Raw genomic sequence first — 21894 nt, forward strand, 5'->3', positions numbered from 1 at the left:
TGGAGAGTGCAACGCTGCAGAGTAGAGTGTCAGTGCAGTGATGTGGAGTAGAGTTGCACAGAGCAGTGGCGTAGAGTACAGTGGTACAGAGTAGAGGGCAGCGGCGTACAGTGCAGTTGTTTGGAGTGCATTGGCGCAGAGTGCAGTGGCATAGAGTGGCATGGGGTAGAGTTATATAGAGTGCAGTTGAGTAGAGTGGCATACAATAGAGTAGCAGAGAGTGCAGTAATGCAGAGTGGTGCAGTGTCATAGAGTGCAGAGTAGACTCATGTGGCATAGAGTGTAGTGGTGTAGAGTGGAGTATTGTAGAGTTGAGTATAGTGCCTAGAGTGCAGTGGCATTGAGTAGAGTGGTGTAGAGTGCAGAGTTGCAGAGTAGAGTGTCAGTGCAGTGGTGTAGAGTGGTACAGAGAACAGTGACAGAGTACAGTGGTGCAGAGTAAAGGGCAGTGCAGTTTAGAGTGCACTGGTGTAGAGTGCAGTTGCATAGAGTGGCATTGGGCAGAGTAGAGTGGCATAGAATGCAGTGGAATAGAGTATATTGGTGCAAAATGCAGTAGTACAGGGCAGAGTGGTGTAGAGTATAGTGGCGGCCAGAGCAGTGTTGCAGAGTGTCAGCTTGCAGTGGTGTAGAGTGCACTGAACTAGAGTGCAGTGGTCAGAGTGGTATAGAGTACAGTGGCGTAGAATAGATTGTTTCAGAGTAGAGTGCAGTTGCATAGAGTGGAGAGGTGCAGGGTAGAGTGCAGTGGCACAGAGTGCAGTGGCATAAAGTAGATTATTTCACAGTAGAGTGAGGGGGCTTAGAGTGGAGAAGTGCAGGTTAGAGTGGAGTTGCATAAAGTGGCATAGAGTGTGATGGCATAGAGTAAAGTAGTGTAGAGTGCCGTGGCATAGAGTGCAGAGGTGCAGAGTAGATTAGAATGATGTACAGTGTATTGATGTAGAGTGCAGGGGCATAGAGTTGAGTGTTACAGAGTAAAGTGCATTAGCATAGAGTGTATTAGCTTAGAGTGCAGTGGCGTACAGTGCAGCGTTGCAGAGAGGCAGAGAGTGGAGTTGTGCGGATTAGATTGGTGTTGCCTAGACTGGAGTGGTATGGCGTGCAGACGAGCAGAGCGCAGTGGTGTAGAGAGGCGCAAAGTGCGGTGGCTTAGAGTAGAGTAGTACAGAGTAGAGTAGAGAGGCATAGTGTGAAGGAGCATAGAGTGCAGTGGCATAATGTGAAGTGGTTCCGAATGGAGAAGAGAACAGTGGCATGGAGTGGCGTAAAGTGGAGTGATACAGAGTAGGGTGAAATTCTGATATATTCTGAAGTCTATTTAAATGTTGTCATGTGATAGAAAAAACTCTTTCCTAACCCCAGTATCCAGCAAGATTGTTGCATAAATCCTCTCACTTTGAAGTCAGAGAAAGGAAAGTAAACACTAAGGTCCCACCGAAGACAGAGCCTAACATTTGACTTTGTTCTTTGAATGCACAGCAAATATGATAAGAAAAGAACAAGATTTACAGGCCTGTTTACAGAAAGGGAGCACTCAGCAGGATACTGTAAATAAGGTTTTGGCAAGGGAAGGGACGGATTCAAGCTGCATAGCCTAAAACAAATAAAGCCAGCAAATTGAAAGCAACAAATTGTGAGTTACAAACCACAAGGCCAATGGCAAGCAACGGGCAGAATGCATTCACAAGGAAGCACTATGAATTTACTTAAAGTGACAGCTGTGGGCACTTTGTGGGGAAAGTCCAGTATTTTAGTCCATATCTTGCAGAGGTTTGGCTACATCAATCACCCAGGTAGTATGACAAGAAGACCTGGAGTGGTTTCCATGTTGCAGGATAGGTCTGTACACCCATTCTATCAGTTTGCCACCATTTCCTATGGTACAGAGCTTCTGGCACACCTCTTGTAGGGTTAGTGCTAGGTGGCAGACATGAAATAGGGCATTTAATGATTATTTAAGGTGGTTGTAAGTAAGGAGTTGACCGTGGTGAAGATGGTAGTCTGCAACAAGGGTTTGGAAATTTAGTAGCTCACTGTTCAGAAACAAAGTCCCCAATTTTAAGACACCTGCAGCATGCCACTGATGGAGTTGCTCTGAGCACAGCTGTCCTGTGCGAGTGGGAAGGCTTAGCAAAGGTAGTGCAGGAGCATAGGGTTTCTTCGTGAAAGTGAGTTTACAGGTTCTGGCCAGGCAAGAGAAAGCCGCGCATGATAACCCCAGATGGTGATCCATAGAATGGTCAGTAGGAAACGATGAGCAGTGCATTAAGCCTTCCTTAAAAGTCTTTACTGGTAAACCCCATCTCATGCAGGGAGGTGGGCAGAAAGCCAGTGAGCCACCCATTGGACCTGTGCAGCTGAATAAAAGCATTCTAAGTCCAGAAGACCTAATCCACCCGCAGTCACAGTTAGCTTTAGAGTGGAAAGAGCTCCCGATGGCGCTGCAGTGACCAAATCAGACGTGTGGCCTGTCTGAAGAAGGAATGAAGGACAATCAGGGGAAGGTTTGCAAAATAATACTATCATTGGGGTAGCACACCATCTTCACTAGTGCCACGTGGCCTCTACAGAAAGCAGAAGAGAAGACCAAAAAGCAAACTGGGCTTGGAGGGACCATTCGCTCTGCCGAGATTTTCATCCTGGAAATCAGTGTAAGAATGGTAGATATTAATCACTAGGTATCAAAAGGTAACTGGTTCCCAGTTTAATCTGAGATCTAATTGTGTATGAAGGCGAAAACAGTGCCATATGTTAAAGAAACACTAATTAAATTTTAAAATTTGTAAATTTTGTTTGTGCAATTTACATCCCAAATATTTTGAAGATTCTATGTGTACTTGACACTTAGGGATAACCCAGATCTCTAGTTTGGCTTTTGCTCAATTTCAAAACCATATAAAGACATGGACTAAGCGGGCAATTGCCTTGCACAACCTTGCAAGGGGTCTGGCCCCTGCTCACCCTTCACAAGCACGAACTGCGGACCATTGCACCAGAAGAGTTTGCCAAGGTGGATGGGTGTTGCTTGTTCAACCACTTGACAGTGCCCCTTCTGTTTCGCTCCTGTGTGCAGACAACTCCCCAGGTACCCAATACCTTCAAATAGTCTTGGTGGACCCATCTTGACTGATTTTAGGAATTGTCCCACCTTGTTCTTCTCTTCTTTATTTATCCAGTTGTTAGCAACAACCCTTTAAATTACTTGCTGCGGATCTCCCATTTGATCTTGATTTCATCCTACTCTTTTGTTATCTTTGATTGGTAGTCCGGGCTCCAATTTCTGAGATAAATGTAGAGTCCCAAACATACACTCTAGTGCAGTGAGACTACAGACAAGTTATGGGTACATCACATCCTGTCATTAGATGTGAGACTGTCACCCACACCATCTGCCCTACCTCTTTAAAAAAAATTAGGCTGAAAGTCCAAGGGCGGTTGGGGTAAGCCAGATGTTTTTGTTCAATTTGTTTAAACTAGCATAAGGTTAATTACCTTAATGTTTCCCAAACTGTTTGCCAGGGGTTTTGAAATGTTCAGAAACTTAATCAAAATGTTGCTGTTACTTTCTCTTCAGGAAAGATCGGGTAGATTTGGGTAGGGGTGATGGCCTTGCCGTGAAGGGCATTAATTTACTACTGAACAAGGACGTAATGTGACACCTGAATGTAGCACACCAGGAGGCAATCACAAAAGGTCCACAGTGAATAAATAGTGCTATGTTGAAAAAGAGTACATAAATGCACTGACAACATAGTGAGGCATGGCCTCTCTTGCGTGTGTCTGTAAAACTGACGTTTGTTCTTGAATTTTTGTCCTGAATTTTGATCCTTTGTCCAGAATTTTTGTCCTGAAGTTTGAACCTTTGTCCTGAATTTTTTACAGTCCTGTCCAGAATTTGCCTCAGTGCCAGGTGGTCACCCTACATAGGATGCCACTGCTGAGATCGCCAGCAGCCGGGGGGCAGAGGGACGTGGCACACCCTGGAAACAGGGGGGCACCCTGAACCCATAGGGTGCGCGCCTGGAGCCAGGGCAGTAACAGGCGGGCCCGATGAAGCGGTCCCCGCCCGCAGGTTACACGGCGTGGGACACAGGACACCGCCACTGCCGGGATGGAAAGTAACGTGGCGGAGGATGGGACTCACCCTGAACCCTTACGGCGAGAGCCGCCACGGGAGACAGGTGCCAAGGGCACTGTGGCTACAACGCGTTGTGTTCCTTGATTTGTGTATACCGTGGACATGAAGTGTGGCCTCACCCACCTTTACCTGGGATAGCAGAGGCAGGAATCCTAGAGGAGACTCCGAGGCCCTGGGGCGGCACCCAACTCCGCCCCTTACTGGAGAGGAACCAGAAACAAAAGACAGGTGTAGACTGAACCGACAACGAGAGGGAAAACACAGGACGGCTCTGCTACCCATCGAGGTCTGTACAACGCATGGGTACAGCTGGCACCCAGACTACACAAACAGGTACAGCTGGCGCCCCGACTACACAAACGGGTACAGCTGGCGCACCGACTACACATACGGGTACAGCTGGCGCCCCAACTACACATACGGGTACAGCTGGCGCCCGACTACACATATGGGTACAGCTGGCGCCCCGACTACACATATGGGTACAGCTGGCGCCCCGACTACACATACGGGTACAGCTGGCACCCCGACTACACATATGGGTACAGCTGGCACTCCGACTACACATACGGGTACAGCTGGCCCCCGACTACACATACAGCTGGCCCCCGACTACACATATGGGTACAGCTGGCGCCCAGCTACACATACGGGTACAGCTGGCCCCCGACTACACATACGGGTACAGCTGGCGCTCTGACTACACATACGGGTACAGCTGGCCCCCGACTACACATATGGGTACAACTGGCGCCCAGCTACACATACGGGTACAGCTGGCGCCCGACTACACATACGGGTACAGCTGGCCCCCGACTACACATACAGCTGGCCCCCGACTACACATACAGCTGGCCCCCGACTACACATATGGGTACAGCTGGCGCCCAGCTACACATACGGGTACAGCTGGCGCCCGACTACACATATGGGTACAGCTGGCCCCTGACTACACATATGGGTACAGCTGGCGCCCAGCTACACATACGGGTACAGCTGGCCCCCCGACTACACATACGGGTACAGCTGGCGCTCCGACTACACATACGGGTACGGCTGGCACCCGACTACACATACAGCTGGCTCCCGACTACACATATAGGTACAGCTGGCGCTCCGACTACACATACGGGTACAGCTGGCGCCCAGCTACACATACGGGTACAGCTGGTCCCCCGACTACACATACGGGTACAGCTGGCGCTCCGACTACACATATGGGCACAGCTGGCGCGCGACTACACATATGGGCACAGCTGGCGCCCGACTACACATATGGGCACAGCTGGCGCCCGACTACACATATGGGCACAGCTGGCGCCCGACTACACATACGGGCACAGCTGGCGCCCGACTACACATATGGGTACAGCTGGCCCCGACTACACATATGGGTACAGCTTGTGCCCCGACTACACATACGGGTACAGCTGGCGCTCCGACTATACATATGGGTGCAGCTGGCGCCCAGCTACACGCGGTGTATGAGACGGCAACAAGGAATGGATGGCCCCCGACTACACATATGGGACAGCTGGTCCCCGACTACACATACGGGTACAGCTGGTCCCCCGACTACACATACGGGTACAGCTGGCGCTCCGACTACACATATGGGTACAGCTGGCGCTCCGACTACACATATGGGTACAGCTGGCGCCCGACTACACATATGGGTACAGCTGGCGCCCGACTACACATATGGGTACAGCTGGCCCCCGACTACACATATGGGCACAGCTGGCGCCCGACTACACATACAGGTACAGCTGGCGCCCGACTACACATATGGGTACAGCTGGCGCCCGACTACACATACAGGTACAGCTGGCGCCCGACTACACATAAGGGTACAGCTGGCGCTCCGACTACACATAAGGGTACAGCTGGCCCCCGACTACACATACGGGCACAGCTGGCGCCTAGCTACACATACGGGTACAGCTGGCGCCCGACTACACATACGGGTACAGCTGGCGCCCAGCTACACATATGGGTACAGCTTGTGCCCCGACTACACATACGGGTACAGCTGGCGCTCCGACTATACATATGGGTGCAGCTGGTGCCCCGACTACACGTGGTGTATGAGACGGCAACAAGGAATGGATGCCGCTGTCCTCAGCGAGAGAATCATCAATAGTGGTTCTCTCTAAAGAGGGAAGAGGCCACTTCAATGTGAGCTCACAACACCCCCCATCTTTAATGGATTCAATTACAAGATTCTAGGGCACGTGCTGGCTCATAACTTGGTAGTTACAGGACAGAATATCATTCACCCAGATCAAGATGTTTTCTTTTGTTGCTGTTTTTGGTTATATCGGGTAGGAACACATTCCTTATACTAAGATGGCTATTTCAGATTTTGGAATGGACAAGCGGGAGAGACTCCACGCACTGGGTAGTGTCATTAGCTAAAGAGAAGGCCTTTGACACCCTAAGTTGGCCTCATCTCACAGAGGTGTTCCGCAGAATGCAAAGTAGGGCTGGTGGCAGATTTTCTGAAGTGGGTACAACTGCTGTCCTACAGCCAGCAGCTAGATTGCACACAGGGAGGGTGAACTCAGAGCGGACACGCATAGGTATGGGGGTACCAGACAGAGGAGCCCATTGTCAGCCATAGTCTGAGCTTGCCATGGACACCGCCGGCATGCCTCCGGAGAACAAGGGACCCAATTGGGGAACAGATGTGAATGGTCATCTCTATATACCGATAATGCACTTATGTAACTCCAGCAGATTCACAACACCATAACAACACTGATGGAACTATCAAACAAGTTCGAGGTGGTAGGAAGCTGGTCTGGTGTGTGGTGGTTACCTAAGGTACTTACACCTTATACTAGGTCCAGATATCCCCTATTAGTGAGGGGTAGTCAGTGTCTAGAAGCTAGGCTGTCTCGGGGGAGCTGTGAATGAGCAGCCAAGGCTTATCTAAGAGACATGTAATGCGCTTGCAATACCACTGTAGTCACACAGCACTTACACACATGAAAGAAAACACTCAGTGTTACAAAAATAAAGGTGCTTTATTTTAGTGACACAATACCAAAAAGTACTAGAAAGGCAACCCTCCAATAGGAGGTAAGTAACACACTAAATATATACACTAGTTACCAGAAATACACATAGAAATTGATAGAAAACCATGCACATGCAGTTAGACAATAGTGACCCTAGGGGGAGCCCAAACCATATACTAAAAAAAAAAATGGAATGCGAATGCAGGACCCCCACCCAGGTAAGTGGAATGTGTAGAAGGGAGCTGGGTGTACTAGGAAACCCCAAAGGTAAGCACCACAGTGCCCCCTAGAGATCAGGAAGAAAGGAGTAAGTTACTGGATTTTCCCCAAACCACCCAAAAGGAAGGAAAAGAAAGAAATGCAACACCCAGACACGACTGCAAGAAACCAGCACTGATTTCCTGAAGGAGATCTGTGGAAGAAGGGGACCAAGTCCAGGAGTCACCGAAGAGTCCAGGGGGAGTAGGAGCTTCTACCCACCCAGCTGTGGATGCAGGAGTTGGTCGATGGTGATGTGAAGGTCAGCACTGCAGCCCTGGAGTCGGTGAAGAGTTCCTGAGGGATGTAGACCACATCCCACGTTGAAAGAGGAATTGCAGTCGAGTGTTGGTGCAGCAATTCTACCAACAAGCCTTGGGAAAGGCAAATGACCCGGTTGGTGGAAAGTGGAGCTGCCCAGGACCAGCAAGGCCCAGGAGGACTCAACCCAGGAGGGGGAGTCCAAGGGTACCCTCAGTGACACAGAGTGCCCACAGCAGCAGAGGCAGCACCCACAAGAGTACCACAGGATGGGGATACAGGAGTTGCAAAAGAGCCCATGCAGCACAACTGGAGAAGGATCCCACGCCGCAGGAAAACCATGCAGAGGGCTGTGCATCACAGGAAAGAGTGCTGGGGAGTGGAGCTACATGTAGCCTGAAGATCCCTTGCAGGAAATGCAAACAAGCCTAGGCAGCTGCAACAGATGCAGTGCACGGGGGTACTGTCCTGAGTAGGACGGCAAGGTCTTACCTCCACCAAAGTTGGACAGCTGGCAGAGAGGACCAAGAGGACTACTCCAGAACACCACCCGTGATGCAGGATCCACGCAGCTCAGGATAAGAGGAGATCCACGCAGCCGGTCATTGTTGCAGTAGGTGCCTGCGGATGCAGGGGAGTAACTCCTTCACTCCAAGGGAGATTCCGTCATCCTTCTCGTGCAGACTGAAGACTTGCCGCTCTCAGAGGATGCACAGCCATGGAAATGTTGCAGAAGCTGGAAGGAGCCGTGGAAACAATGTTGCAAGAAAAGTCCTCTTCGTGGATGCAGATTTTCGGTTCCTGGAGGGTCCAGTGCGGTTCCAGTGGCTAGAAGTCGAAGTAAGGTTGCAGAGGAGTCCTGCTGGAATCTTGCAAGCTGAATCTGAGGACCCACCCAAGAGGGAGACCCTAAATAGCCCTGGAAGGGGGATTGGTCACCTAGCCAGGTGACAACCTATCAGGAGGGGGCTGTAGTGAAATATGTGTTTTGACCACTGACTGTGTTGCACCACTTTGCACTGGATTAGCTGTCCAGTGTTCACCAGTTGCAGACTCCATTTTGTATTCAGTTTAGCTGCCTATTGACTTAATCGTAGTGTCAGACACTGCCATGTTAAATCTTTTCGTATTTTTCCACATTGTAAACTGTGCTTGTTTTTGTGCTTTTTGTCACCAAGGGCTTTGGTTGATAAGGATGTACTCAGACGGCAGAGAACGGCCTTGTTTTGATTTAGCATCTTGGGACTGTGGCCAAATCACAACGTGTTATTTTCAAAGCAGACCTAAACTAGCCAGCATGTTTGAATTGCTAAATGAGGGTTTGTTCCAGAAAGCGCCATCTCAAGACCCAGTGTGAGAGTGAGAGTGGCCTCAATCAGGATTCTTGACGTTGGATGCCTGATATCTGTCCAGTGAGAGTGGACATCTCTTTCTCGCAGTCAAATGGGGTCATCGTCTTGCTGGGATAAAAAAGATGAAGACGAAGGCCCTACGGTGATGAATTTTTACTTCACTATTTGCTTTGCATAATGTAATTATAAATACATATATCCGCTGTGTACATTGAGAATCATTTTGGTATGTTTTCCTTACATTGCTGGGATTATTTTTAAATGTGTGGTTTCAACATGCTAATCTCCTTTTTAGGAACCTCGTGGAGAAATAATAATAAATGTCTTCTTTGAAATGAGAAGTGCATTCCAGAGATTTTTGTCAGCTCAGTCATTAGTGAAAGCAAAACAGGGGCTCTGATGTCACCTGCTGGCACTGGCCACTCCGATGCTCCCAGAGGTCCCTGCCAACCTTGGATTCAAGATGGCAGAAGCCAGGGACCCTCTGGAGGAGCTCTGGGCACCACCCCTAGGGTGGTGATGGACAGGGGAGTGGTCACTCTCCTCTCCATTGTCCAGTTTCGAGCCAGAGCAGGGACTTGGGTTACCTGAACCGGTGTAATGAAAATATCACTTACCCAGTGTACATCTGTTCGTGGCATCAGTCGCTGAAGATTCACATGTTGTGCATAGCCCGCCATCTGGTGTTGGGTCGGAGTGTTACAAGTTGTTTTTCTTCGAAGAAGTCTTTCGAGTCACGGGAGCGAGGGACTCCTCCTCTTTGTCTCCATTGCGCATGGGCGTCGACTCCATCTTCGATTGTTTTCCCCGCAGAGGGTGAGGTAGGAGTTGTTTGTTAGTAATAGTGCCCATGCAATGGAGGGAATAAGTATGTACCTATTTAAGATTTAATATATTTACAAATGTACAAAGTTGAAGCTAACTTCCAAACTGCTACAGGCTCCCGGGGAGGTGGGTGGGCACATGTGAATCTTCAGCGACTGATGCCACGAACAGATGTACACTGGGTAAGTGACATTTTCAGTTCGATGGCATCTGTCGCTGTAGATACGCATGTTTTGCATAGACTAGTAAGCAGTTATCTCCCCAAAAGCGGTGGCTCAGCCTGTAGGAGTGGAAGTAGTCTGAAATAAGGTTCTTAGTACGGCTTGACCTACTGTGGCTTGTTGTGCTGATAGCACGTCTACACAGTAGTGCTTGGTAAATGTGTGAGGCGTAGACCATGTGGCTGCCTTACATATTTCGTGCATTGGAATATTCCCTAGGAAGGCCATGGTAGCGCCTTTCTTTCTGGTTGAGTGTGCCCTTGGTGTAATGGGCAGTTGTCTTTTTGCTTTAAGGTAGCAGATTTGGATGCACTTAACTATCCATCTGGCTATACCCTGTTTCGATATTGGGTTTCCTGCGTGAGGTTTTTGAAATGCAATAAACAGTTGTTTAGTTTTTCTGATGTTTTTAGTTCTGTCGATGTAGTACATTAGTGCTCTTTTGACGTCTAATGTATGTAGTGCCCTTTCAGCTATGGAATCTGGCTGTGGGAAGAACACTGGTAGCTCTACCGTTTGATTTAGGTGGAACGGTGAAATAACCTTTGGCAAAAATTTAGGATTGGTCCTTAGGACTACTTTATTTTTGTGTAGTTGGATAAAAGGTTCTTGTATTGTAAACGCCTGAATTTCACTTACTCTTCTTAGAGATGTGATGGCGATGAGAAATGCAACTTTCCAGGTTAGGAATTGTATTTCGCAAGAATGCATAGGTTCAAAGGGTGGACCCATGAGTCTTGTTAAGACGATGTTGAGGTTCCATGAAGGAACAGGTGGTGTCCTTGGTGGTATAATTCTTTTGAGGCCTTCCATAAACGCTTTAATGACAGGTATCCTAAATAGTGAAGTTGAATGGGTAATCTGCAGGTATGCAGATATTGCTGCGAGGTGTATTTTAATGGAAGAGAAGGCCAGGTTCGATTTTTGTAAGTGTAGTAAGTAACCCACTACATCCTTTGGAGATGCGTGTAATGGTTGAATTTGATTATGATGGCAGTAGCAAACAAACCTTTTCCATTTGCTTGCATAGCAGTGTCTAGTGGATGGTCTTCTAGCTTGCTTTATGACTTCCATACATTCTTGTGTGAGGTTTAAGTGTCCGAATTCTAGGATTTCAGGAGCCAGATTGCTAGATTCAGCGATGCTGGGTTTGGATGCCTGACCTGTTGTTTGTGTTGTGTTAACAGATCTGGCCTGTTGGGCAACTTGACGTGGGGTACTACTGATAGGTCTAGCAGTGTTGTGTACCATGGTTGCCTTGCCCATGTTGGTGCTATCAGTATGAGTTTGAGTTTGTTTTCACTCAATTTGTTTACTAGATATGGAAGGAGAGGGAGAGGGGGAAAAGCATACGCAAATATCCCTGACCAGTTCATCCATAGGGCATTGCCTTGAGACTGTCTGTGTGGGTATCTGGATGCGAAGTTTTGGCATTTTGCGTTCTCCTTTGTTGCAAATAAGTCTATTTGAGGTGTTCCCCAACGTTTGAAGTAAGTGTTTAGAATTTGGGGGTGAATTTCCCACTCGTGGACCTGTTGGTGATCTCGAGAGAGATTGTCTGCAAGTTGATTCTGGATCCCTGGAATAAACTGTGCTATTAGGCGAATGTGGTTGTGAATTGCCCATTGCCATATTTTTTGTGCCAGAAGGCACAGCTGTGTCGAGTGTGTCCCCCCCTGTTTGTTTAGATAATACATTGTTGTCATGTTGTCCGTTTTGACAAGAATGTATTTGTGAGTTATGATTGGTTGAAATGCTTTTAATGCTTGGAAAACTGCTAGTAGTTCGAGGTGATTTATATGCAGCTTTCTTTGATGTACGTCCCATTGTCCTTGTATGCTGTGTTGATCGCGGTGTGCTCCCCACCCCGTCATGGAACCATCTGTCGTTATTACGTATTGTGGCACTGGGTCTTGGAAAGGCCGCCCTTTGTTTAAATTTATATTGTTCCACCATAGAAGCGAGAGGTATGTTAGGCGGTCTATCAACACCAGATCTAGAAGCTGACCCTGTGCTTGTGACCATTGTGATGCTAGGCACTGTTGTAAGGGCCGCATGTGCAACCTTGCGTTTGGGACAATGGCTATGCATGAGGACATCATGCCTAGGAGTTGTAATATCATCTTCGCTTGTATTTTTTGTGTTGGATACATGCGTTGTATAATCTTTTGGAAATTTTGAACCCTTTGTGGACTTGGAGTGGCTATTCCCCTTGTTGTGTCTATTGTCGCTCCTAGGTATTGTTGTACCTTGCACGGCAGAATGTGTGATTTCGCATAGTTGATGGTGAAACCGAGTTTGTAGAGGGTTTCTATGACCTGATCTGTGTGGTGTGAGCACCTTGTCAGTGAGTCGGTCTTGATTAGCCAGTCGTCTAGATACGGGAATACGTGTATTTGCTGCCTTCTGATGTGTGCAGCCACTACTACTAGGCATTTTGTGAAGACTCTTGGTGCAGTTGTTAAACCGAACGGCAATACTTTGAATTGGTAATGTATTCCTTTGAATACGAACCTTAGGTATTTTCTGTGCGACGGATGTATTGGTATGTGGAAATACGCGTCTTTGAGATCTAAGGTTGTCATGTAATCTTGCTGCTTTAGCAATGGTAACACTTCCTGTAGCGTGACCATGTGAAAGTGTTCTGATTTGATGTATGTGTTTAGTGTTCTGAAGTCTAGGATTGGTCTCAGTGTTTTGTCCTTCTTTGGTATTAGAAAGTACAGTGAGTAAACCCCTGTATTTGTTTGAGTATCTGGTACCAGTTCTATTGCGTTCTTTTGCAGTAATGCCTGAACTTCTATTTCTAGGAGGTCCGAATGTAGTTTTGATATATTCTGTGTTTTTGGTGGTATGTTTGGAGGGATTTGTAGAAATTCTATGCAATAACCATGTTGGATAATTGCTAAGACCCAAGTGTCTGTTGTTATTTTCTCCCACGCTTGGTAATACTGACTTATTCTTCCCCCCACTGGTGTTGTGTGGAGGGGATGAGTGACGTGTGAGTCACTGTTTGGTTGTAGGTGTTTTGGGGCTTTTAAATTTTCCCCTGCTTCTAGGGAATTCTCCTCCTCTGTATTGGCCCCGAAAGCCTCCCCTTTGGTACTGTCCCTGGTAGGTGGACGGTGTTAAATGTGAGGTACTGGCTTGTGTGGCTTGACCCCGAAACCCCCCTCCAAAGGTTGACTTGCGGAAGGTGTTGAAAGTGCCTCTGCTCTGCGGGGAGTAGAGCGCGCCCATGGCTTTTGCAGTGTCAGTGTCCTTTTTTAGCTTCTCAATTGCCGTGTCCACTTCAGGTCCGAACAATTGTTGCTCATTGAATGGCATATTGAGCACCGCCTGCTGTATCTCTGGTTTAAAACCAGATGTTCGTAGCCACTCGTGCCTTCGTATGGTTACTGCCGTGTTAATTGTTCTTGCGTCCATAGAGGAGCGTATCTGGTTATTGGAGATGTTTTGGCCCTCCTCAACCACTTGTTTCGCCCTCTTTTGCAGTTCTGTGGGTAGATGCTCAATGAGGTGTTGCATCTCGTCCCAGTGGGCTCTGTCATATCGCGCTAGGAGCGCTTGAGAGTTAGCGATGCGCCACTGGTTTGCAGCCTGTACTGCGACCCTTTTACCGGCTGCATCGAACTTGCGGCTCTCCTTATCTGGGGGTGGTGCATCGCCCGATGTGTGAGAGTTTGCTCTCTTGCGAGCTGCCCCTACCACAACCGAATCTGGTGGCAGTTGTGAGGTGATGAAAGCTGGGTCTGTGGGAGGTGCTTTATATTTCTTTTCCACCCTCGGTGTTATTGCCCTACTCTTGACAGGCTCTTTGAATATGTCCTTTGCGTGCCTTAGCATTCCTGGGAGCATAGGCAGGCTTTGGTAGGTGCTATGTGTGGAAGAGAGGGTGTTGAAGAGGAAGTCATCCTCGACAGGCTCCGAGTGTAGAGACACGTTGTGGAACTCTGCTGCTCTAGCCACCACTTGTGAATAGGCTGTGCTGTCTTCTGGTGGTGAGGGCTTTGTAGGATACGCCTCTGGACTGTTGTCCGACACTGGGGCGTCATATAAGTCCCAAGCATCTTGGTCCTGGTCACCTTGGCTTAAGGTGGTGTGAGCCGGTGAATGTGACGGAGTCTGTGCCAGTGAAATGTGAGCTACAGGTGGAGGAGAGGGTGGCGGAGTTACCTTCTTCACCAGTTTTGTTTGTGGTGCTTGTTCTTGTTGGAATTCAAGTCTCCTCTTCCTCCTAATAGGGGGAAGGGTGCTTATTTTCCCTGTTCCACTCTGTATAAAAATCCGTTTTTGAGTGTGGTCCACCTCAGTGGATTGTAATTCCTCCTCGAATCTATGCTTTCGCATTTGAGAGGACAGTGATTGTTCCTCTGAATAGGAACCGGTAGTTGGCTCGGTTGCGGGTCGTTTTGGCACCGAAACTATGTCCACGCTCTTTTTCGGCTCCGAGGCGACTTTTCTCTTTTTTGGAGTCGAACCCTCTCGGCGTCGATCCTCCTCGGTGCCGCTGTCTCTGCGTCGAGCAGCTTCGGCTCCGCTATCTCGGCGTCGATCTTTGCCGGCAGCACTATCTCGGTCCCGAGATGGCTGGGTGCCTGTGTCTCGACCCGAGTCGGACGATCTCGGCACTATTTCGGCCTTCTTCGGTGCCGATGGTCGGTCACCGATTTTATGGGTTGAGCCATGGCCTGATGGCAGTGGCGTCCCCTGGGCCTTGTCAGTTTTCTTATGTGCTATCTTTGACGTCTTACTCACTGTTTCATGGTCGTCAAATTCGTCCAAGTCCGATTCATGGATCGAGAAGGCTTCTACTTCTTCTTGCTCCTCGAATTCTCGGTGTCCTGTCGGCGTGGACGCCATTTGCAGTCTTCTGGCTCGGCGGTCACGGAGAGTTTTTCTGGACCGGAACGCACGACAGGCCTCACAAGTTTCTTCCCTGTGCTCGGGCGACAGGCACAGGTTACAGACCGAATGTTGGTCTGTATATGGGTATTTGTTGTGGCATTTAGGACAGAATCGGAACGGGGTCCGTTCCATCAGCGTCGATGTCACACGCGGTCGGGCCGACCAGGCCCCGACGGGGGATCGAAAACTACCCCGAAGGGCAACGGAGATGTTATCGTATCGATTCGATGTCGATGCTATCTAATCCGATCCCGAACGCAACAATACCGACGTAATTTTCCGATTTTAAGCTAACTTTCCGTTCCGAAACCCGGAGCGAAAGGAACACGTCCGAACCCGATGGCGGAAAGAAAACAATCGAAGATGGAGTCGACGCCCATGCGCAATGGAGACAAAGAGGAGGAGTCTCTCGGTCCTGTGACTCGAAAGACTTCTTCGAAGAAAAACAACTTGTAACACTCCGACCCAACACCAGATGGCGGGCTATGCACAACATGTGTATCTACAGCGACAGATGCCATCGAACACTGGTTTATGCACAGAGGGCACCAAATGTGCCCTTCAAAGCAAACCAGTGGCATGGGGAGGCTACTCCTCCAAAGCCAGTCACACCTATTCCCAAAGGGAAATCCTTTTTTCTGCCTTCCTGGGCTTGAGCTGTTCAAGCAGCAGGACAGCAGGAACCTGCCTGAGGGGTGGCAGCAGCGTGGGCTACCTAGAAAACCCTAGAAGGATGGTAGGAGCAATGCTGGGAGTCCTCTAAGGAGCCCCCAGGGTGCATGGAAACATAGTTGCAACAGTATTGGGGTATGATTCCAACATGTTTGATACCAAACATGCCTAGGTTCGGAGTTACCATTATGTAGCTGGACATACGTAGTGACCTATGTCCAGTACACGCATAAAATGGCATCCCGCACTCACGAAGTCCAGGAATCGAACTGAAGTTTGTGGGAGTACCTCTGCTAGCGCAGGGATGCCCTCACACACAGCTACTTGCACCCTGCACTCTGGGCTAGGAGGGGCTGCCAGAGGGGTGACGTACAGTGACCGGGTGCAATGACCTGTAGTGAGAGGGTGCATGCACCCTTTCACGCAGGCTGCAATGGCAGGCTTGCTGAACCCTTTGCATGGGCTCCTATGGGAGGCATAATACATGCTGCAGCCCATGGAGATCCCCTGGTACCCCAATTCCCTGGGTACCATATACTAGGGACTTACATGGGGACACCAGTTTGCCAAATCTGGCGTGGACATGGTGCAAGTTACCAAGTTGGAAGGGAGAGAGCATAATCACTGGAGTCCTGGTTAGCAGGATCCCAGTGAACACAGCCAAACACACTGGCAGGCAGAAAGTGGGAGTAACCATGCTAAAAAGAGCCTACTTTCCTACAGAGGTGGCTTTTAGATAAATTGGGACTAAATGTGCATGTTCCCACTTAAAGGGCATCTGACAAACAGTGCAGGTTTCTATCCAACACCAGATTTGGCTCAAAATCCGATACTATTAAATATTTGGGGGAGGAGGGTGAATATTTACCACCATGACATAGTAGGTAACCTGCCTAGCGAGATGGCTGTGACTTGGCAGCAGTGACTTTCTGAAACACACCCCTACTGTTGCTAATTGGCTTGGGTGAGAGTGTTCCTTGACGAAGGGAGGTCATGCATAAACCTTATGCCCTCCAGTTGGTGGGCAGGCTGGGAGCCCTAAGCTAATGACTTATGTGGCGGCTCAAGTGAATTGCCCGTGCGATGGCTAAGCAATACCTTTGTCCGGAAAGAGAAAATGTAATTTCAGAGTTAGGTGGGGTCTCAATATTGGGATGGCTATTCGGGGATAACACAAGACATACTCAATCAGTGTAGAAAACTGGCTTTCCATATGGTGCACTAAAAAGAAACACGTGCAGAGAGTCCAGTGACTCTCCAATTGGTATTGCGGAGGCAGAGGGAGATAGGCCTAAGGCTCTATTTGTGGTAGTGTGGTCGAGCAGTAGGCTTATCAGAGGGTAGTGCTAAGCATTTGTTGTACTCACAGAGGCAATACATGACACATGCACTCAAAGAATAAATCCAAGAGCAATTTAGAAAAATAACAATTCTTTTTATATACGTTTCAAACCCAAAAGCTTTGTAATCAGGTGAGCGGACTTTTAAGCATAAATACTCTGCAGTGTCAGATATCAACACAGTGCAATTATCAGAGTTCTCTCAATGTTATCCTATGGAGGGAAAACAATGTTCAGCAAACAGAGGGTTAACAACAACTTATGAGGTCAAGCTCGGGAAGCAAAGGTAAGTACTGGGCACTGATCAGAACCACACCAACGGATCACACCGGGCAGCACTGGGGTGGCCGGCTGCAGGGGTGTAGTAAGGCATCGGGTGCCCAATGGTGCTCTATGGGATTTGGGACTCGTGACTAACAGGCTGCAGGCTCTTGATAGGAAGCCAGTCAGGGACAAGAAGCAGGTAGGTAGTGCTTGGGGACATGAGTACACCTTTGGTCCTTTTCTCCAGGGCCCAGGGGCAACAGATGCAGGAGGGTCCTGCATGTTGAGGCTGCAGGCGTAGTTGGGGAGTCCTGTAGGGGTGGACCCAGGGTGGACTCGAGCTCTTAGGAGCCAGGGGACGTCATTGGCACCAGTTACCCACCTCAGATGGGGTCAGAGATGATGGGTGCAGTGGTTGCTGGAGGTGTCGGGTTTCTCTCACCACAAGGTGGAGGAGAGGGGGGCCTGCGTACAGAGGCTGCAGGTGTCTCGGGTAAGACCACACTATACTCGGTCTCTGGAGAACCGTGTTGGCACTGTTGGTATGCTTCACCTCGCGTCATGGACGTCAGGTGCAGTGGTCACTTCAGGTGTTGTGTCTTTGCGGTTCAAGCAGCTGCAGAGTCATTACCTTGAAGTATTTGTTGCAGAGCAGGTCTGCTCTCATGGGAGATTTGAGTCTTTACTGAAGGCAGGATAAGTTGGCTTTTTGGGCAGAGTGCTTTGAGTTCGGCAGGCAGGCAGGCGTGGTCAGCTGCTCCCTCTTCTCCACTTCTGGATGCAACTCTTCTTTGTCCTCGTCTTCTTATGTCATCAGGATCTAAGTTCTAATGTGCAGGGGTGGCACCTAAATACTCAATTTAGGGGTGTTGCAGGGAGTGCCAGGTGGTAGCCAAAGGGCATTTGGGGGGTGTGTGCTGCCCGAGTTTGCACTTTTGGCTGTCTCACATAATATACGAGTGTGGATGGAGGCTAGGCTGTTTTTTTGGGATGACATGTTTGAGGACGATTTATTGAGGCCCTTTGACAATCTATAAGAAGGACATGGGCGGGGAGCTGGACAATATCTGATGTCTAATTCTCTTGTGATAAGTTGCCACAGGCCTGAAGGAAGCAAGTATATATGGTGCACTACTTTGGAAACAAAGCACCCAACTAGGGGGACTTAAAGGTGGGAAAGCGACAAGTATTGGAAGAGAAACCTGAGCTATTAGAAACCAATCTCAAGGAATGTTACGCTGAAATATACTCTGTTTAACCATCTACAACACACATGTCCGTCTCCAAGACGGATGGGTTCCATGCACTCGGTGCCCTAGATGTGCAAAGGCAGAAGCGGATTTTTACCTTACGGTAGCAGTGTGCAGTAACAACTCAGTTTTGGACAGAAACACTAGGATGTGTTGCTGACTTGACAGTCACAGCAGCCATTGCCATGTCTGCTGGGCCTGATGACTTTTACGAAGCAATGGTGAAGACATTATTAGTGCGGGGTGGGAGGCTTCCTTTGCCACAACACTGACTTGCTGGCTGAAGTAGCTGAAAAGATAGGCCTTTGCTGAAATTGACTCTTTGTCCAGACCTTAAAGTGCAAAGGAAGGGGAGCAAAATGCACATTACAAGACATCTTTGTGCAAAAAATGGAAGCAAAATCAGATGAGTTTCCTGCTGAGGATCCCTGTCCCACTCAACTTTAGCTTCTGCAGTTAAAGTTGTAAGCCCGGTTTTCAACAAATTGTTTAGCTCATCTCTCCAGTTGCGATGGTTCGAGAATGCTGGGAACAGGCAAAAGTTTAATTAAAAAAAAAAAAAAAAAAAACTACAGCAGATCAGGCGCCGCTGGTCAATTTTAGTCCAATCTCGCTCCTACCAGCAGCCATGAAATTCTGGAAATGCTGATTAATACTCAACTATCACAATTCCTTGAGCCATTTGGGCTGTTGCACCCTTTGCAATCAGGCTTCCGGGCCCATTGCAGAAAAGGGACTACATTCCTGGAGGTGACTGGCTCCATCAAGCTGAGCTTACACGAAGGTTAATATGCCACCTTGATTTTTACTGGATCAATGGCCAGCATTTGACAATACGCCCCAGGTCATTCTTTTACAAAGTTGGACAGATATTGGAGTTGGGTTTCAGGTGCTGGTCTGAATTTTATCTTTTTTTTTTTTTTTAGGGAATAGGAATCAGGCAGTGTGGATCGGTCCTTACTCATCACCAGACACCAAATGTGATATAGGGTCGGAGTCCTTGACATTTGTGTTGCAAGTCAGCTTCCTTTTGATGTGCCCACTCCTCTACCCTGTAATTCGTCCAGAAGGCAGTCTGTCACAGCAGAAAGAACACTAAATCTAACAGCCACAGCACACAGGCCTGGGAGTGACTAGAGTTCACACCTGGATGTCAGCCACAGTGATATGTGCATCAAAAGGTTACCCCAGAGCCCTAGCCCTCCTCTTGATGATTCTCTAATTAGCCCTCATCTCCCTCCTGACACGTGCAAAAGCCCCTTCCACAGACAGCTCTTTGTAACAAAGGGCACTGTTTGCCGTGTAATGAAGAGCCGCACTTCCTTTCTCCAGTATGGCCCCCCCACCCCAGCTCACAGGATTGCAGCGATCCCCAAATATTTAGAGGGAGGCAGAGGATTCCCCATCATCCTCCAGTCAGCCGTGGGTCTCACAAAATAGAATAATGTATTGTGCCATTGACACATACATCCACCACATGCATGCAACACACGTGCTGCACAGCGCCACACACTAACTGGACGTAGGTCAAGGCTGAGTGAAGCACAAAGCAGCTCAACCAAACCCGGCTCTTCCCTTGTTAAGCTTCTGTTGTATTGAGCTCTTTTTGGCCCTCAGTTACTTACTCGTCTCAGACTCAGCGCTTCGAAGCTACGGCCAGGACGCGCTTTATAAATACCAAATACAAATACTACACACTATGCTGCGACCATGGCACTTGTGCAGCCTAACTCCTAGCAAAGGCGGTAGGCTCCCACCACTATGAGGGTAGCGCTTTCAGCACCCCTCCTGGTCCAATAAGACCGCAAACCATGAGACTGACCTATGTCATGGTGCACATGCATGATCCGTGTACGCCTTAGGCAACAAAAATTTGCACCAGGGATGCAGACATCCTATCAGCTAGGGTACTCAGGGCAGGGTACACTCCCGAATGCAACAGCATAAGAAACATGAGTGGAGTACCTATACTTGAAGCCGAAAGGTGAATAACAATGCATTAAATTAGGGGCTGGTTGAATCTAATGTACGGAGGCAGGAGAGCGATGGGCAAAACTCTCTCTGCTAGAGAAGTACTTGAGGTGACTCGAGTCAAAATTACAATGGAATGTACCTTTGGTGGGAATGTGTGCTTCAACCTTAGCTAACACGAATAGTTTGTTTGCTCTCACGTTTTGTTTCAGGTTTCTATGTAAAACTCCCAAGTGGTTTATTGGCAGGACAAAGATTTGTTGATCTGTACCAATATCACAGATGCTATAAGTCTGTAAAGTACTCTCATACTGCTCTCTTGGGTACATGAATGCCATGGCACCCACATCAACCCAGGACCATTGTGTACGTGCAGCTAAACAGGATCACTCACTATTCCACAGAAACTCCAGCTAAGTCAACTCATGACCACCCAGTGAAGCCAGGCCACTCAGACCTCCTATGTGAATACTGAATGTCCAGCTTTTCTAACCTGTCCATATCCAGAGTGAATGCCTACCCACCTGGATTCCAGGCTATGCCAACCCACCCATAACCACACTGAATGCCTCGCCAATGAGCACACAATGTCTAAACACCATATGGGAAGGGTTCTACACACTATCCAACACAACTTCACCCCTTCGTCTTTGCACACTTTCTTGGTACAACAAGACTCCAGTCTCATACATCGGTCCTCAGAAGAGTCCATCACGCATCAGAAAGCCTACAATACACTGCCTGGATTGGTTTTCAGAGGCCCTCATGGGGCGGCCTGAACCCGTGCCCGACCACACTCATCTGCCCCTGCGACCATGTCCCAGTATCTCTCACTCAATGCTTCCATCAGTAGTTAAAGGTCCCTCCCTTCTTCAGTGCCTACAAGTCTCTGAGCTTTACGGTACCTTCTTGGTGAGTGAGTCGTCTGAGTCGGATGGCATTCTGGTGGAGACGTGGAACATGACCTCGACCGTGGAGGTTGCGAAGTATGGGCTGCTGAGGCCTGAGCTTCGGTTCTTCTGCAGCCCCCCAAGGAATCCACAGTGATTGGTCAGATTTACCTACAGGAAAAGCACAGAAATAATCAAAGACAATTCAGTGACAAGCACAGTGACGCTGATAACCAGTCATAGGATGTCCAAGATTTTGTCTCAAGAACAAAATGGTTTTCAGGGAAGCACTGGAGGATGAACGCCAAAGTGGGCTCAATGACAATTTTCCAGAGTCTGACACCCTTACTTTTAGGAAATGAAAGATAATCATTGGATTTCCTATTTTTACCTTATTGTGTTCTATTTTTTTCTTGGACCTCACCCTAAACCTGTTTCACACTGTACCCTAGTTGCATCTCTAGCCCAAACCCAATTTCTACCTTAAGGTCGATCCCTTACTCTATCCCTAATCCTTT

The 21894-nt window shown here is 48.5% G+C and overlaps 1 protein-coding gene across 7 annotated transcripts in view; it reads right to left on the minus strand.

Moving 5' to 3' along the window:
• Window positions 1–21894, minus strand: part of RALGAPA1 (Ral GTPase activating protein catalytic subunit alpha 1) — a 623631-nt gene that overhangs the window by 175422 nt on the left and 426315 nt on the right. For all 7 annotated transcript variants that reach the window (XM_069209127.1, XM_069209123.1, XM_069209128.1 and 4 more), the window contains one exon: window positions 21392–21547. In XM_069209127.1, coding sequence (XP_069065228.1) covers window positions 21392–21547 — 156 coding nt within the window. The remainder of the gene's footprint in view (window positions 1–21391; window positions 21548–21894) is intronic.

Source organism: Pleurodeles waltl, chromosome 9 (assembly GCF_031143425.1).
Source record: "Pleurodeles waltl isolate 20211129_DDA chromosome 9, aPleWal1.hap1.20221129, whole genome shotgun sequence".
Classification (NCBI taxonomy): Eukaryota; Metazoa; Chordata; class Amphibia; order Caudata; family Salamandridae; genus Pleurodeles; species Pleurodeles waltl.